This window comes from Euleptes europaea, chromosome 2 (genome assembly GCF_029931775.1).
Source record: "Euleptes europaea isolate rEulEur1 chromosome 2, rEulEur1.hap1, whole genome shotgun sequence".
Taxonomy (NCBI): Eukaryota; Metazoa; Chordata; class Lepidosauria; order Squamata; family Sphaerodactylidae; genus Euleptes; species Euleptes europaea.
Window position 1 is genome coordinate 115,065,680 of NC_079313.1, and position 19,498 is coordinate 115,085,177.

At 42.3% G+C, this 19,498-nt stretch overlaps 1 protein-coding gene across 1 annotated transcript in view; it reads left to right on the plus strand.

Moving 5' to 3' along the window:
• Window positions 1–6,246: 6,246 nt before the first annotated feature.
• ADA (adenosine deaminase) overlaps window positions 6,247–19,498 on the plus strand; it is a 59,976-nt gene continuing 46,724 nt past the window's right edge. The window contains exons 1-3 of the mRNA XM_056845268.1: window positions 6,247–6,309; window positions 14,250–14,311; window positions 14,924–15,046. Coding sequence (XP_056701246.1) covers window positions 6,274–6,309; window positions 14,250–14,311; window positions 14,924–15,046 — 221 coding nt within the window. The 5' untranslated portion in view covers window positions 6,247–6,273. The remainder of the gene's footprint in view (window positions 6,310–14,249; window positions 14,312–14,923; window positions 15,047–19,498) is intronic.

Genomic DNA, 19,498 nt, shown 5'->3' on the forward strand with positions numbered 1-19,498 from the left:
GTAGTTTGAAGTTCTTCCAGTCAATATAGAAATGAGCTTTTTAACTTTAAAATACCATTGAGATTTACAGACGCTCTAGCACAGCAGTGGGTCAGGAAACATGAAGTACAGAGAAAGTTGGATGATCGTGGACCTTCTGTCACCTCCTCTCGATGTCCAGGAATGTAGTAATTATTTAACAGCTGCACAGGGGAGACGCACTTCCGGTCCTGCGATCTCTGTCTTCTGCCTCTCGGTGGTACTATTCCTTTGTTATTGGGCGCCTTAAGAAACAAGTTTGCTTTCTTGCTGTCTTCCGGTTCTCCAAGAAAACATCAGGTTCCAGGGAAAACGTGGCTGGAGGACCTGCTTAAGCCGGAACTACGCCAGATCTGGGAGGGGGGGATCTCCTTTCCTCCCACCCCTTTCAACGTTGAAGTATCTAATTGATAATTATAATGTCATTCAAGAGTCTCATTTGTTATGTCTGCCCGCTGATCAAATTGATAAGGTTCCTGCCGTTTTATCTGATGGTTTTTATTTTCAAAAAGTCACTCATACATTGGGTAGAGAGACACGGATTTCGTAGATGTTTTTATCCATCCTTCAAAACTTCTAGATAAAGGTAAAAACAAAAGAGTCTTTGTAACTTACTTAGATTTTGGAAGTTGAGGTTTTCTTCCCTTTAATATGGTTCTTTAGTTGGTAACAGATAGAGGAGATCAAAGCTTGGTGCCAAAGAGACGTTCATAGCTATGTTATTCCCCTCGATGCTGGCAGGACAACATCCAACCCCCCAAGGAGCTTAAAGGAAGCTCTCTCAGAGGATATGGGAGTCAAAACCGCTCTTCTCAGCTGCAGGGGTAGTCCTGCGCCCCAGTCCACTGGTTAGGAACCGGGGTGGAGTGCATTGTTGCACCCCAAATTAGAACGTTTCTTGGGTTCCTCGGGAGCGCCCCGAGGAACGTAGTGCTGAGATCAGCTCTCTACCGGAAGTCACCCTATGTTCATTTTTGTTCAAGAAAATAGCCTTAGAGACAAAAATTACAGCTGTTTCTATTGAGTAGATTCTAAGATACTAGCTTTCTTGTGTAAATGTACTACCTTAGATTTCACATGTGTATGTGCCGTACGTTCCATGTGCCGTACGTTCATGGAAGAGGGGCGCTCTCCTCTTCTGTGCATAAATGTTTAACATTATGTTTAATGTGATTTGATTTCAAGCAGATAAACTTTTAAAAAAGCAATCCAAAGATATACTTCCAAGTGAAATTTGAGGTGATACAGTTATATGAGGAGTGTATCAGCTCTCATTTGCCTGTGCCCTGGCAGAGTGAAACAAGATCTGTTGTTCAAGATACCTGTATGACATGTTTCTATTGACTGTCTTGCTGTCTAGGTAGGGGGGGGGAAATCTCTTTCTTCAACAGTCTGGCTGAGCTAGGTCAGTTTGCCGGGCAGAGTGACCCAACTGTATTAGAGCCATGTAACTGGAACGTTTTTAGCCTGGTAGTGTGTACCTGGTAGCCAAGGTAGTTATTGCAAACTCAGTGGAGCTTAGTGACACCAGCCCTGAAACAGAAGATGCTAAAATCTAAACAAAACAAAAAACAATGGTGAGAACTGGAGCCAACATTGTGCCAAAGAAAACAGCAGCATTGCTGGGATGGAAAGATACATACATTTATAGCCCTCTTAGTAAATCCAATGCATTAAAAATATATGCTGCATTAAGCAACATGTTTAACAGATTGCATTTGCTTACATCTGCAATAGTACAGCTCATCATCAAGTCTCCTTGCTTCAAATGTGGCCACACTGTCAGAGATGTGATCTCAGTGATAAATGGCATGTGACAATAAGGATCTATGCTCAGATAACCAAATGTATAATTTAGCCACCAAAAAAGTAGCCAGTGCAGGACCTCTGATATGCTCAGGGTGGAGGTGCTGGAGGATGAGTTTTTTCTTCCCCCATCCACACCATTTCTCTGATTGAAACTGACTCCGCAGTGTTTTTAGGAACTTAACAGGAAAGAAAAAGATATGCACACCTTTCAGTTGTGTTGCCCTGGCCTCAAACAAGTCAGTCTATGGAGCTGGCCCTGGAAATTACCCTGGAAATACTGTAAGAAATTACTTCTGGTGGAGAAGAAAATTCTGTCAGAACTGTTTTCAAACACAGAAGATTGAAATCTCTCTGGAAGCTAAAATTGACCACTCCTAAATGCAAACCTTGTTAATGTGAATTCTTATTATATACGTCTGCCACAAACTAAACAGAACAGAACCCAGAACTGCAAAGCTTGGCTAACTCTTAACATTAGCAGCAAAAAACAGCTCATCCTAATTCTTCTTGCTAATAAAACAGCTGAGGGGAAAATCAAAAAGAAGAAGGTTGGTTTTTATATGCCAACTTTCTCTACCACTTAAGGAAAAATCAGACTGGCTTACTATCACCTTCCCTTCCCCTCCCCATAACAGACACCCTGTGAGATAGGTGGAGCTGAGAGAGTTTTGAGAGAACTATGACTAGCCCAAGGTAACCCAGCTGGCTTCATGTGTAGGAATGGGGGAACAAATCCAGTTCACCAGATTAGCCTCTGCCAGTCATGTGGAGGAGTGGGGGAATCAAACCCGGTTCTCCAGATTAGAGTCCACCACTCCAAACCACCACTCTTAACCACTACACCACGTGTTTCTACTTTGCAAGGGTGGTGCGTGGCAGAAGAGACACTGAGCCTGTGCAACAGTTTACAATAAAAACAAAAAAATGTTTACAATTTTGATTCCCTCAGCATATTGATCATTTTATTCCCACCCTTTGAAGGGCAGAGATAAATTAGTGCAGGTATTAGTTACTGGGATTAATTGAAGTTTACATTGTTGGCTGGAACATTCACTACTGCTACTGCCTTTTGTGGTACTGAATGTACTGTACACAAATACATAGTGTGTTGTTTGTATAGAGACTACCTCAAACCAGTTCAGCTAGTAACTTGACAGATTACATGTTTGTAAAGTGTTGTTAGTACCATCCACACAATCTTCCTTCCCATAAAATTTTATGACATGTGGACTAGTTATGGGCTTTTTCTTACAATTACAGAACTGAAAAACTAAATTTGGAAGCTACGTCAGCAACATACAGTTTTTGAGAACTAAGAGTTCATATTTAACTTCCCTATCTGTTCTTTCTTTAGGTATTTATACCCTACTTCTCCCCCCAATGGGGACCCAAAGATGCTTACACAACTTTCTCTGCTCCATTTTTTTTCTTCACAATAATCATGTGAGGCATGTTAGGTGAGAAAAAGTGACTGTCCCAAGGTAACCCAGGGCAGAATGGAGATTCAAACCTGGGTCTCCCAGATATCTAGTCCAATCCAACCACTAAACACACTGCCACCCTTCAATTTATAGGTATTCACAGCCATGAAGAACAGCTTCCTGTCATACAGCTGCCCTATACAATAACCCTGCTAGCAATATGTTGACATCCTCACATGGTTCACGAATTGGGCCAATTGAAATACACTGCTCACCCCGGGCTGTGGGACTTCCCTGGCCTTTACACGCCCTTTAATTTAAACTAGGCTGTTGCTATCTGTACAAAGCAGCTCTGCTCGCTCAGATTGCACCCTAGAGATCTGAAGCCTTTGCAGCTGCTTTGCAGACATGCTATCTAAGAATGGGTGGCTACTTTGCAAGGATGGTACATGGCAGAAGAGACTATGAGCCTGCGCAACATTGAACAGGAGAGCTTTTGGCCTGGTCAGCCCAACAGGTATACTGGGTCTTGATTATTTGCATGCTGATGTCGCACACCTCGACACGGAAGTGGTTTCTGTGTAGAAAATGTGTAACCCATGAAGGAAGCTGAGAAGTGTGGCTTCAGTGTTGTGTGTGTGTAATACTGCTACACCACAAACCAAACAGCACAGAGCCAGGAATCACAAAGGTTACCTAACTCTCATATCAGGTGCAAAAAACCATCCAATCTTACCACTTCTTTTATGAAGAATGAGGGACGTTTCAGCAGAACTGCAGAAGGGTCGCTGTGTTATTCTGATGCAGCCAAAATAACAGACGTGTGGCACCTTAAAATGAATGAAATCGTTAAACTCTTAACTGGTGTTATACTTCTTTCATGTAGAAGCACTGCATTCCCTGTGGTGTTGCACAAATGTTATGCAGCAGTATAGCCAGCATCAATAGAGGGCTGGGGTAGATATTTGCCAGGGCCAAAAAAGAGTTAAGGACTCACTATCTCCCATTCTAATGGACACACGGGCTGCAATGCAAACTATAAGCTGGAATCCTTAGCCCAAATGACACACACATTTTTTCACAAATCCACAAAAGGAACACTGGTACAGTTATGTAGTTTTAGGCTCTTGACTTAATGATCTTATGTGTGTGTGTGAGGGAGGGGTTAGATAGTAACGCATACCTCAAATGCAAAGCCACAGCCTGTTTTGGGGACCCTCTACTGAGCCCATGGGGGAGGAGGCCGGACATCTGCCCCAGGACCCACATCTTATGACACCACTGGCGAGGAAAGGTGCTGCTTGGAAGTCAAAGCCTTTATCCTGGATGTCTCTTCACCAGTTTTTTAAAATGTTTTGAAGCTGGCCGTAGTTATGCCATAAGAATACTGTCTTGTGGGAATGTGTGTTAAGCGCAGTCAAGTCTCTTCCGACTCATGGCGACCTTATGAATCAACGTCCTTCAAAAAAAAGTCTGATTGTTAACAGCCTCGCTCAGGTCTTGCAAACTGAGGGCCGCGGCTTCATAGAGTCAACCCATCTCCTGTTGGGTCTTCCTCTTTTCCTGCTGCCTCCCACTTTTCCTAGCATTATTGTCTTTTCCAGTGAATCTTGTCTTCTCGTAATGTGACCAAAATACAATAGCCTCAGTTTAGTCATGTTAGCTTCTAGGGAACGTTCAGGCTTGATTTGATCCAGAACCCACTTATCCGAGGAGGCACTGTGCTGATCTCACATGAACACATGAAGCTGCCTGATACTGAACCAGACCCTGGGTCCATCCAAGTCAGTATCGTCTACTCAGACCGGCAGCGGCTCTCCAGGGTCTCAGGCGGAGGTCTTTCACATCACCTACGTGCCTGGTCCCTTTAACTGGAGATGCCGGGGCCCGAACCAGGGACCGTCTGCATGCCAATAAGAACATAAGAAAGGCCCTGCTGGATCAGACCAAGGCCCATCAAGTCCAGCAGTCTGTTCACACAGTGGCCAAGCAGAGGCTCCACAGGGCCCCCCCAAAACTCCCACGGGGGCCCACCAAAACTCGCCGCCGGCTCTGCTCGCAGGAACTCTGCCCAAATATTTAAAACTTGGAAAAGAGATATTTTAAACTTCCTATGGGGTAAGGAAAGACACAGAATAGCATATAATAATTTAATTGAATTAAAGGAAACAGGAGGCTTAGGGTTACCAGATTTAAGAACGTATTATGAGGCATCCTGTTTCGCTTGGTTAAGGACCTGGATTTTGTTAAGAGAATACCAAAATACTAGAATTAGAAGGTTTTAACCTACGTTTTGGATGGAATGCATACTTATGGTATAAGGAGAAGGTAAATAAAGATTTCAATATTCACATTATTAGATTTGGATTATTTCAAATTTGGAAAAAAATATAGAAGGGTTTTGGAAAATAAGATCCCGGGATGGATCAATCCAGTAGCTTATATGAAGTGAGGGATACATTTCAATTTAGAAATTGATGTATATAGAGAAATTATTGAATGCGAGGAGGGAGAATGGGTTTTAAGAAGTAGAGAAGAACTTAATATTAAGGACTGGGTTTTGTATTATACATTAAAAGATATATTTAATAAAGATAATCAGCTTGGATTTAATAAAAATAAGCCCCTCGCATTCTAAACAGGCGAGCCCCCGGCTCGAAGCCCACCCTCCCCTTGGAAGCGATCCACCCCGCCACGGAGAAGGGAAACCTCCTCACAGACGTTGACCGCGCTGAGGCCCCCTTCGCGCCTTGGAGGGGGGAAGGAAAAGCGCGCGAAGAGAAGGAAGGGGAAGGCGGGCCCCAACCGCCTTCCAACCGTCCCCCAACCGCCCTCTCTCTCTCTCTCTCTCTCAGCTCCGCTCACGCAGTCACCCGGCCGGCGGGCGGGTGGGCGTGGCCGGAGCAGGCGGCTGGGCGGAGCCAGAGCCCTGCGGGAGAGCCAGGCGAGGGCGGGCTCCGGAGGCCACCAGAGGCGCTTGGCTGAGCGCGCCGGGAGAACCGCTGACAGGACGCGAGGAGGCAGCATGGAGAGCGCGCCGCCGGTTTTCGACAAGCCCAAGGTGAGCCGGCCGGCCAGCCCCGGGCTCCTGAGGCGCTTCCTCGAGGGAGGGGGGACGGTCCCAGGCAACCCCCACCTTCCCTGTCAGAAAGGAATTATTCCGGCCCCCGAGACCAAGATCTTCCCCCCTGACCCCTCGCCCCTTCCCACTTGGCCTCTCCTCAGCCGCCCCCCTGCCCTTTCGCCCCTGGCCCCAAAGGAAACGTGCCTTGGTCCCCCGAGGCAGGAAACCCAAATCTCCTACCCCCCTCCACACGCACACAAACACCTGTGGGCGAACCTAAAGGGCAGTTGGCTGCCCTTCCCTGGCACCCCAAGATCCAGGTCACCAGCAGAGCCGGCCCTGCGTCTCCTGGGCGCCTGTGAAAGCTTGGCCTCTTTTTACAGTGTTTTACTTATTTACTCGTTTTTGGGATTTGTCGCCCGCCCTCCCCAGCCGAAGCGGGTTAACGTCCTGTAAAAGCGTTAATAGATCGATAACAAAAATCTAAACTTAGAACATTTAAAATCCCTCTTAAAACTTCAAAAATACAAAATTTCAAAGGGCGCCTAACCAACCAACAGGGGACGGATGGACTCAATAAAGGAAGCCACGGCCTTTAATTTGCAAGATCTGAGCAAGGCTGTCAAAGGTAGGACGTTTCGGAGGACTTTCATTCATAGTTTCGCCATGAGTCGGAAGTAAGCGACTTGACGGCACTTAACACACACACACACACCTAACCAACCAATATTCCATCCTTCCCATTTCCAGCGCCTCTCCGCGACCCTTTAATTCTCCGCGGCTCCTCACCATCCTCCCTTTCTTGTCTCAGCATCTCTGGTGCAATTCAGGCAGGGGCCCCTCACCCGCTTTGCTCTGGGACTCTTGCAGCCTCTTACACATTCTTCTTGCATTTCTGCTTTCCTGGGTTGGCTGGTCCTTTTGTCTCCCCCATCTTGTCATTGCTACTGGCCATGGCCAAAGCTTTTCTTCTAACCCCTTCCTTCCCAGTACCTGCCCATCTTCTCTCTGCAGGAGGGTTTGCATGTTATAGAACTCCTTTATAGGTTAGAAATCCCTAAGCTTAGACGAGCTTTCTTACTGGCGAGATGTAATGCCGAGATACAAGGGCGGTACAATGAAATTATCGCAGGAGAACAAAAATGCCCATTTTGTCCAGATCAGATACACTCCCTAGTCCACATTGTTTTAGCATGTCCACAAAATAATATTGCATGTAATAAATATATCACTCCCTGGGTAAAACCGCTAAAGACACTTTCTGAAAGGTGGATGCTGCGTTATCTGCTGTCAAGTAGATGGTCAATTGCATGAGAGGTGTGGCAACTTTTCTCTTTATAGTGTCAAGGAAAAATTAAATTTCATTTCCCCTTTTTCAAAGTGTGAAATGTTAAATGTTCAATAAATCTAGGGAAAGTAAAGTAAATCCTTTATAGGAAATGGCATGAACTGCCTTCATGTGTAGGCTGTGCTCATGGTTAACAGTTTTTGTTTGTGGTGGTGTATATGAGCAGCAGGTTGGAAGCTGCATGTCAGTTGTGGTTTCCAAGCATGCATAAGTGCAAGAAAAATGTCACATCTTTAAAAATGTCACATCATTCTGTACACAGGTACCACAAAGAAATATGGTAAGATGTGAAGCAGCTCTCAGTTTGCTCCTTATCTCCTATCCACGCTCCCCAATTTTTTTTCCTTCTGGTGTTCCTACCTACTTTTGTGCATTCATGTATTTCCATTATGTAGTAACCTCATTGGGACATTTATAATGCTAACTTTATTCATAGGATTGTTAAGTAAGATAATTGTTATATGATTACTGGTAGCTGAACATAATGGCCCTGTCCTAAGAACCTGCTGAATTATTCATATTGATATTTATAACGCTCACTTTAGTCAGAGGATTAAGTGAGACGATTGCTATATGATTACCTGTAGCTAAGACAGCTAATAGCGGCCCTATCCTAAGAACCCGCTGAATTATTCATATTCACACTCTGCTTTTCTCCCAATGATAACCCAAACAGCTTACAACATTGTTCTACTCTCCTCCATTTTTTCCTTGCAACAGCAGCCCTGTGAGATACTTGGCACAAGAAACTATTTCACTGATATCAAAAAGTGCTATAAAATTAAGTTAAAATTTCTTTATTAAGATCTTTTTATTCTAGATTCTGATCTTCTCGGAAAATACAAACCAATCTCAGGCCAGACAAGTGTGTCAGAGTTAGTTTTTGAGGCCATCTAAACTTTTTGGCCAGTGATGTGAACTGAGCAAATGCTCTGCTGTTCATGAGACCTTTATCCACGTGGTTGTGTGTGAGAGATGACTTGCACAAAGTCATCTTTTAGAATAGTGGTGGGGTATGTTAAAACCGCAGGACTCCCTTGTGTGTGTTTAACAGATCCTGCTGCACACATTCATTTCAAGCATAGACCTTTTCAATCACCAGTGAAAGTGTGCTGAACATGTGGCTTTCTTTGTCTGTTATGTGAATGGAATCCCTTCTGCACTAGTGAAGTTGACAGTTCAGAACTGGCTTATTTAACTTCCTCAAAGCTTGAGGAAGCAGCAGGAGAAAATGAAGCCAGCTTATCCTAAACAATAATTATAATGACCACTCATCCCGCTAGTATGCGTTTCCAAACAGTAATTATAATGAGCACACATCCTGCTAGTCTGAGTTTCTAAATGATATGAGGAAGTTAACTGCATAATGCTGACTTGCAAGAATAATGAATGCATTAAGGTTAAAAGTAACGTTTATAATTCACTGCACAGGATCTTAAAGTCTACATAAATCTGTTAACTGTCATATGTTGCTTAACTCTTCCACAGAGGTGGTGCTAGTAGCCTTATCCATTACATGTTTAATATTAGATGTCACTGGGAATAATTAGTCTTTTATATTGGCTATAGCAACATACCATACTGCACCAGTGTTAAGCTACATGTAAACCAGTTGCTTATTTAAAACTAAAGAATGTTAGATGTCTAGAGTACAACTTACAACATGCTAGTAAACACATTCAGCACAAAGTTTGCTACAGCCAAATGAAGCCACTCTACAAGCTACTTTGATGTTACAATGAGAAAATTTTAAAGAATATATTTTGAAAGGTAGAACAATATTTGGCATTCATCCATATGTCTGGGAGATATTTATCCTCATGTTCATAACCAATAGGAAAATCCTCAACTCTATTACTGTAGTAATGGAAGAAAGACTTATATGGAATTTTACAATCTCCCATCTGTTCATGAAGATATTATTTGGGACCTAGCCAGTATATATGCTGTCCTTAAGGAGGATTTGTCTAATGGTTGATATGTTTGTACCTACACATATTAAACCAGGAAACAGCCCTGGACTTCCTAAGGGTTGCCATATGATTTTTCAACTAAATTTCAAACTGGGCCCCATGATTATACTTTTTTACCCTTCTAGTTAAGTTGAAGAAACAAATTTTGGGAAATCAAATTCTTTGTAGCAAATAAATCATACTCTAACATCATGTACTGCCACCTCTACCAGCTTTGTTATACTGTTTCAAGTAACACTTTTTACCCAACCTTTCATCAAGCATACAGATCAGTTTCTGTTAAGGAGTAAAAGACTTTGGTAATGTCTCAAATACTGCTTCCAGTGATAAGAATAAAGGGAGTATAATCAGCAATACAGTTAAACAGCATTTACTAAAATCCAATAAAATGCGCTGTTGGTAATTAAAGGCGGCGGCAGCAGCATTAATACATCATAAATAGTCCAATAAATCAAACAAGCCATAAGAACAGTGGGGAAAAACTACAGGAGTAAAAGAAAAACCTGTTTAATGCCCTTCATTCTAGAAGACAGCAGGGTGACATGCTGCTGATGCTATGTATGTTTGCTCAGAATATATGTCACGCTGTTTAGTGGGATTTACTTGCAGCTCAGAAAATTGTAGCCTTTATTCTTTTCCTGATGGTGTACATCTGCACTGCACGCATATGAGCTTTATACCAATTTAACAGTTAAGGCTTCCTTAGAGAGTCCTGGGAAGTGTAGGTTGGTGAGGTAGTCTCTGTTAAGACTGCGTGGGTGATACAGGAGACGGAGTTCCAACAACAACTGCTTTATTGCGTGAACAGAACTGAACTGCTGAACTGTGCCCAGACCCCTGCTTAAATGCCCCGCTCAGCCACCCACGGCCACACCCACCCACTCCATGATTGGGCGGTTGTTGCCCAGGGTCCAATTGGGAACCTGCAAGTCAGGAGCTTGGTGCGAACTCAAGCTCAACACAACCCCAACTGCATACATAACAATCTCTAGCCTTTGTTCACAGAACAAAGGGTTCTCACAGGGTTTCCTGAACATGGGTAATGACCATTTCTTCAGTTTTGAAAGTCTTTGCTCGTTTTGGAGGGTGATTTTTGGTCAGAGATGCTGAATGTTGAAGGCGTAACTACACAATATGCCTGACATGTTGAGTCACAGGTACGTGTCTGGACTTCCAGTCAGACATACATGGGGGTGAAACTCACCTTAAAAAGCGTTCATTTGCTCAGCAGTGCAAGGGAGTATTGCGAGGGGGGAAGAAAGCCTCTGGTTTCCCTCCCAATTCACCTTTTCCAGTGAAAAGAGCAGAGGGGCTTTCTGTTATTTTCTCTGGTGCCAGAAAAATGGGTGAAACACCCCCATTGCCTTTTTTGTTGGTGAAAGTGATTTGGGAGGGAAGTTAGGAGCACCTTCACTCCTTCCCCCACAGCGCTAAACAAATGAGAGCTCTTTAAGGTGAGTTCCCACAACACACATCTAACTGTGAGTCCAGTCATGAAACTGTAACGCAGCATGTCAGACATATTGTGTAGTTACTCCTTTAGTGGCAGGCACAGAATTATTATTGCTGACAGCCTGCAATCCCACCCACAAGAGTCAGGGTTCAGAGCTGGGCCATCAGGTGAATCTGGCATATGAGCAGAATTCCATTGATGCATTCCTTATGTTTGGATTCAGTACCCTATGAGTTGGTTTGTGGTCTTTGTTCTAGTTGGATCCTACCTTATGCAAAAAGCTTTTGTTCTTAGACATCTGACGATTTGCTGTAAAAACCCCAGTATGCATTTTGTGAGTTGTCTGTGACTCTGGTTTTACTCATGGCTCTGGTTTTAGTACCTGTCATTTGAATGGGGGGGACGACAAACAGAAAACAAGGTATTGGTAAACCATAAACTAAGCATTATAATACTAATTGTTATAAACTACTTTCAGTCCACCATCAGTCCTCTGAAATATGCTTACATTTTGGCATACCTCCTGGGGACCACTGTTGTGGAGTAGTGTTTCTGATTTCTCAATGAACGGACTATGAATGGTATAAGAGAGCATTCTTAATTGATTCTTAAGCATCTCAGTAGAATATATTGGAAATTACGAGTCTTAGGTATGTCCCAAGGCCTTGGTTGCTAGGCCATAAGAGCAGTCCTGTTTCAATTATATCAAAGATCTGCTAGTTCCTGTGTCCTGCAGCAGCCGGCCAGGTGCCTCTGTTAAACCCACCAGTAGACTTTGAAGGTAAAGGGCTTACTCCCCTCTTGTTATCCCTAGCATCTGATATTCAGTGGTATACTGCTTTTGAAAATGGAGGTTCAGTTTAGCTACCCTAATTAAAAGCCATTGTAAAACCATTCTCTTTTGAAGGCATTCCCTGCCTTAAAATTGGAAGTATTTTAGCCTGGCCCAATAGCGAGGATGCTGCAAAATTTGATCATTCAGTTTTTCCATTCGGTTTTGTAGAAAAAACAAAGGGCCAATCAAAGTATTGAAGGAAAACTGGGAACTGTCATGCTGGTGTAATTTTCAGGATATCCAAAAGTTATTTAGTTGCATTTAATATCATGAGAAATGTTTTCATTTAGAGAAAATTATTTCATTTTTTCTCTTTTGGAAAAGAACGCACTGTAAGACTTTGGCTAGAATTCAAAAGAATGTTTTGATAAAATGTTTAATTAAAGAGACTGAGAATAAATATACATTCCTAAATTGGTCTTCTCCTTGGACAGTAAAAGATATTTGCAATTAATTAAACTAATTCATGGGCTGTATCTTATAAAGTACTCTTGTGCTTTGTTTGATTATTGAAAGTAGTCCAGTTGACATCACAAGCTGAGAAGAAAACATCTGTTTTTTCCTGATACTGCCTAGGTTGACTGAGTGACGTCAGTTAGAAATTTTACTTTACAGTCACTATTCACACTAGGACTTTCAGGATCAGAGCTCCCCATTCCCTACTCTTTTTTGTGTCCTTGCAACTTGTTGCATTGTGAACTGCCTTGAGTCTAAGGAAATAAGACAGGATATAAATGTGTTTAATAAATGTAATAGAAAGCAGATGCAGTTGGCTAGTAAGTTTAAAAGCAGTTTAATAATTTTTTTTTGCAGATACAGAGGAAAGCTTTGTTTATGACTCCGTGTACAGTAAATAAGAACAACTGCAAGTTCTTTTATACCTACTACAAAAGCATCAAACCCATGTGGGTGATTCCTGAGTTGCTGCAATGCAGTCTTGAACAATGCTATAACTATAAGCTAGTCAGTTTTTCTTCCTATTTCTTTGCCCATTGCAGTCTCACTTTCTCCAGTCACAAAACCTTATTTGGCAACTTTCTTCCAGCAAACTGCCAAATTCATCAGGCTTGGGGGTAGGCTTCAGACAGAATTTAGCAGCTAGTTTGTAACTCTGGTGATCTCAGAAATAAGCATGTCATTCTGATCTTGCATGCCTTTCAGACAAATTTCAGGAGTTTCTTGTGGGGCCATTTATTTATGGTGGTAGAGAAACCAAGTTAATTCTTCGTTTAGTGTGCATTACCATGAGCCTAAGACCCAATTCGCTTATGGTTCATTCAGTTGATAATGCACATTATCTTGATACTGTAAATCTGTAACAGTTCCTAATTTGGGGAGGGTCCTGGGTTCAGTCCCTGGCATCTCCAGTTTAAAAAAAGGATCAAGTGGCAGGTGATGTGAAAGACCTCTACCTGAGACCCTGGAGAGTTGCTGCCACTCAGAGTAGGCAACACTGATCTTGATAGACCAGTGATCTCGTTCAGCATAAGGCTGTATCATGTGTTTAGTTTGTTGCAGGGGATCCAGGTGTTTTTCTTCCAGGTTGCACTTGTGCTGTGGACGTGCTGCTTTTTCTCAGAACACATGTAGCAATTTATCACAGGCAAAAGACAATTTCTTTGCTCCTCGCCTCCCAGCTCGTTTCATATTATTGCAATTGTGAATGCTGTGTGTAACTTGATAAGTGATTAGGTGCTGTAATTTCACCTGGCCTATATACCTACTTCTCTGACTTTTAAAGATTTATTTCAGTGTTTTAGTGGCCGAACATCCCCCTGTTGTACCACTCAAGTGTAGGAGCATTTGAAACAATAAATACTTTCACTGTCTTCTCTTACCCACACAGTCAAAACAAGAATGGCAGTACTCAAAAAGATGAAAAGCCCATGCAGTCATAGAATCATAGAGTTGGAAGGGATCAGCAGGGTCATCTAGTCCACCCCCCTGCACAATGCAGGAATTTCACAACTACTTCCCCGCCCCCACACCCCCAGTGATCCCTACTCCATGCCCCAAAGATGGCCAAGATGCCTTCCCTCTCATCATCTGCCTAAGGTCATAGAATCAGCATTGCTGATAGATGGCCATCTAGCCTCTGCTTAAAATCCTCCAGGGAAGGAAAGCTTGAGCTTACCACCTCCCAAGGAAGTCTGTTCCACTGAGGAGCTGCTCTGACTGTTAGAAAATTCTTCCTAATGTCTAGATGGAAACTCTTTTGATTTAATTTCAACCCGTTGGTTCTGGTCTTTCAGTTAATGTGCTTTTCTACCTCTGGGTTGCAATGACTTTAATATCAGTTTGTTTTTCTATTCCTTCCACTCTTTGCAGGTAGAACTGCATGTCCATCTGGATGGAGCCATTAAACCTGAAACTATTTTACACTTTGGCAAGTGAGTGGTGTTAGGTTTACTTGTGTTTCTCCATTAAAAATTTTTTTATTAAAAGTTCTATTTGCACAATGGCTCCTGGCAGTTATAGTTTCAGAATAAGCAAATTAAATGACATAAGCTGTGGTCCGACTTTCTTTGTGAATCTATATAGTTTTGTTTTAAAATCTTACTCAATTTAAAGTCTTCCTAATGGTTACAGAACTAGCAAGAGGAACTAAACTGCATGTTGCAAAGTTACAGTGGTGACAGGTTTTCCAGCTCCCATCCTTGTCTCAAACTCCATTCTCAGCTGAACAATCAGGAGGTGCTCAGGGGAGGGGCTGCAGCTCAGTGCTTGGCACGCAGAAGATCTCAGGTTCACTTCCCAGCAACTCCAGTAAGGATCAGGTAGTAGTCAAAGACCTTCCCCTGAGACCCCTGGGGAGCCACTGCTCCCCAGTCTGAGCAGACAATACTGACTTTGATGGACCAGTGGTCTGATTCAGTATAAGGCAGCTTCAGCTGTTCATGTCACTTGCCTTGAAAGCCCCTTGGTGGGGTTGCTATAAGTTGGCGGCGATTTGATGACACTTTATACACACACATTATATTATGTTGTTTTTTAACTTCTAGGAAAAGAAAAATTTGTCTCCCTGAACATACTGTTGAAGGCCTCCTAAAGCATGTTAGCTACAAAGAGCCACTCAGTCTCACAGAGTTCCTGGCGAAGTTTTCTCTCTACATGCCAACAATTGCGTAAGTAAACTCTCCTTTTAACCACTGTCCTCAATCTCTTATCTCTACTGTGGACTGATGTTACCTGTGATCTGGAGCTTGCTTTGTTTTGATTTGATTAGCTTGATTCTGCAAACAATGGAACACACTTATGCATGCCTTTCAAAGCTTTCAGCCCAAACGTTTAGGTCTTGACTTGTAAAGGAGTAATCCCTGCCCAATTCAGTTTGATTTGTTGGTGCCTGGTGACTCTGCCTGTGGCAAAATGAATAAAACAGTTTCTAAGGACATGTAAAAACTACCCTTTCAAGGTTCTTGTAGGTTATCCGGGCTGTGTGACCGTGGTCTTGGTATTTTCTTTCCTGACGTTTCGCCAGCAGCTGTGGCAGGCATCTTCAGAGGAGTAACACTGAAGGACAGTGTCTCTCAGTGTCAAGTGTGTAGGAAGAGTAATATATAGTCAGAAAGGGGTTGGGTTTGAGCTGAATCATTGTCCTGCAAAAAGTATCAAAGGTAATGTGCTAATTATTGTCCTGTAAGTATCAAGATAATGTGCTAATGAGGATGTGGTATGTTAATATGGAACCATTGTATCCTGAAGTGATCTGTTAATGTGTGAAATCCAAAGCTAATCTGCATGGCTATTGTGGACTGTAGTCTTTGTTAGTCTGGAGGTTTTCAGGACAGGAAGCCAAGCCTTATTCATTCTTAAACTCTCTTCTTTTCTGTTAACGTTGTGCTGATGTTTATGAATTTCAATGGCTTCTCTGTGCAATCTGACAAAATAGTTGGTAGAATTGTCCAGTCTTTCAGTGTCTTGGAATAAGACCCTGTGTCCTGTTTGTGTCAGTCCATGTTCAGCCACTGCTGATTTCTCAGGCTGGCCAAGCCTGCAGTATCTTTCATGTTCTTTTACCTTGTTTGTATGCTGCGTTTTGTGGTCCCAATGTAAACTTGTCCACAACTGCAAGGTATACAATATACTCCTGCAGAGGTGAGGGGGTCTCTTTTGTCTTTTGCTGATAGTAGCAATAGGATGGAGAAACATTTGAAAAAAACATAACCTACAAACGGTGTTTAAACCCACTAAGAAAATACAACAGATGCTACGATCAGCAAAAGACAAAAGAGGCCCCCTCACCTCTGCAGGATTTGTTGGGATTAGCACTATGTACATTCTGCATTGCATACTGATTTTCAGGCTGGCACAGATCTTGTGATTAGTATCAGAGCTTCCTATTCTGGGGCTAGTGAAAAGGTGTCAATAAAGTCTTGCTTGAGAAATCTGTTCTTGGCCACAGAATTCCAATGCTTGGAATTAATTGCATAATGGTCTATTCTAAATTACATGGCAGGTTGTTTGCATTGCTGGGAGACCAAGTCTAAGAAGGGTTACTCGGCCAGTGCCATGTCCAGTGGTTGGGCTTCTATGGGCATCTCAGTCGGTTCTGTACTCTGCTGCAACGTGATATAATATGGGCATGCATCCCACCATTAGGTTCAGCAAAATTTGAGACCTACCTCCAACCTTTCTTCCTCCTCAGGTGGCCATTTTGCCACAGTAAGAACAATTTAAGTTGAAGGAAGGCATCTGAGAAGAGTGGTGGGATACAAACCAGTATATCTACAAGAATTAATTGTGTTAGTACGATATAGCATGTTTGCCAAGAGTTACTAATCATTAAGGTTGTTTATATTCCTGCTGACTCTGTACAGATGTACCTTGAAACTGAGGCTTGCTGTCCTTTTTCCTCCTGTAGCTCAAGCCTAACTTCCTTTTCTTGGCAACCCAATCAGCTTATTGAATGCTGATTCAGGAATCTTGTCCTTTCCTGTGCCCTGTGTGTGCTGTCTGATTTATTTTAGCTGTTTAATACATAGCTTGCGTGAACATTTGCCTTATTTGTAAAAGTGAACAAACAAAAACCCTACAGCCAATTTATTCAAAAATTTTTTAAAAATCTTTGACTTCATGGCCAGTTGATGCTCTTCATGTCTGACTTCTGCTACAAGCAGGAAGATGTAGGAAGAAGCACTCTCCCTGGGGTTGATCCTGAGGGGAAAGCTGAACTTTTCTGTGGCTCACAGCTGAAATTATGCACACCCTATGTAGCCTATGAGTTGCAAGTTAAGTTTGTGAATTTCTTGAATAATATTCTCTTGCAGGTGATTTCCCAATGCTTGTTGGAAGCTACCCTGAGCCCGGCTTTGCAGGGAAAGGAAGGGGTATAGGTCAAATTAAATAAATAAAAATATATCTTGCCTTTCCATTTCAAAACTTTCAAAGCAGCAAACTATGAAAGGTACATTAAAAAAAAACTAAGACACAGATCATATAATAAAATTCTAGAATCAAAATCCCTTCCATTTAAAAGGAGAGGTAGGTCATTTACAAATTCACCCATACTGTAAAGAGCTGAGAAATTATAAGAAATTGGATGGCTTGGCACACCACATAAGCAGTAAACATGATGTAATTTTCTTTCTAGAAATTATGCTGTATAGGCCCACACTTTGCCTTGGTCTTTCAGATTGACATTGGGTTTGAGGAATTAAAAGCGCAGTAGCAGCAGCTCTTAAAACAGATGCCATAATTAAAACAGCAATGTTGATACAGTTTTTTTAAATTTTTCAATGGGTGATGTTTACACCTGACACCTAAGCATCACTGAAGTTGGCAGCAAGCATCTCTTGAAGGGTGTTCCAAAACTGGAGTACTATGAAAGAAAAGGCCACCACTCATAAGATGTCTAAAAGTGGGTGCCCTAGGAGAAAAACCTCTGAAGGTTATCAAAGAAAACCAGCAGGTTCATATAGGAATAGGCAACCCTTTAATATTCAAATAGCTTCATACACATGTAAGTCAATAAATATATCCAGCAATGACTGCATTAGTTCTTGAACCTTTCCTTCAAGAGAAATGTACTTTAGAGTGCTGGCATACTCCTCAATGCATATTCTGTGTTGCATTACCGTTGGATCTAGCACAACATGCTGTAAAGTTCAAGACAGCCTTCTGTTTTATTTGTGGGGGAAAGAGCAGGGGTTTAATGTCTTCATGAAATCTAGTAATGCATAGGATTGAGAAGGAAGGGTAATCCATAGAGCCACTTGGGGCAGAACATTGTGACAGAACGTAGGAAGAGATCTAATAGGTCAACCAAAGGCCCATGTCCCCCAGCATCCTCTTCCTCAGAGGATCTAACCTAATGCTATCACAAAGACCACATGAAGGCAGTATCTTTCCTCATTTTTGCCCCTCAGCACATGGCATTCAGAGGCACACTTCCTCTGAACATGGAGGTTCTGTTTAATTGAATAAGAGGGCCATATCGATCACCAAAACAAAGAGCAAGAGAAGCCGATGGTGCACTAGGAAAGGAAGTTGTTTGTTAATAATGTGACGACATCTACATGTTTAGCATGTTGCTTCATCAGTGGAACTGGAAAGATAATGGTCCCCAAAACTTTGAAAGATGATTATACTTTCAGATCCCCTAATCATCTTTCAAAGTTTTGGGGACCATTATCTTTCCAGAACCTTTGACAAAGCAACATACAAAGCACGTCACATTATTAACAAACTAATTTCTTTCCCAGTACACCACTGGATTCTTTCGCTGTTCTTTGATTTGGTTCTGTTTAGCCATCATAGTTGATAACTAGAGATAGACCCATATTCCACGAATTTGTCTAGTCGCTCATCAAAACCATCATTGCATCCTGAGGCAGTGCATTCTATTAAGTCAATCTTTTAATTTCATTTATACCCTGCCTTTCTCCCCTGACAGGGAGGTAATGTTGCTTATGTTGTTCTCCTCCCCTCCATTTTATCCTCACAGCAACCCAAGGCCACCCAGCAAGCTTGCATGGCAGAGTGGGGATTTGAATTTGGGTTCCACAGATGCTAGTCTGACACCCTAGCTACTACACCACGCTGGCTCTGTTATGTGAAGATGTACTTTCTTTTTCCGTCTGAAATTACTGCCTGTCAATTTCATTGGGTGACCCTGAGTTCTAATGTTGTTGGAGTGGATAAAAGGTTTACTTTGCACCATACTAAACTTCTATAATGTCTTCCTCCTTAGTTTTCTTTTTCCTTAAACTACATAGCCCCAAATGCTGATATAAGGGCCTAGCCTTACACACCTATATAGGTGTACATATTTATGACTCATCTAAATAGGTGTTAGCAGTTAGTCCAGCATGTTTCTTCTGGGATTCATACATTTTCTTAGTCACTCCATCAGTAGCCTGCTTTGGCTTGTAGCTTATATTTATAAAGTCCTGATTTAGAACTGAATACTTACTTCTGGACACCTTTCAACTTTAGGCTCGCATGAATAACTGAACTAATAGTTTACAATGAATCATAGGGGACCACTGGCAAGTACAAGCATTGCGGGTTCCAAAACAGAACTGGTGCAGGCCCCATATTTATTCACTTAATGTGTGTTTATACTACATTCTCCA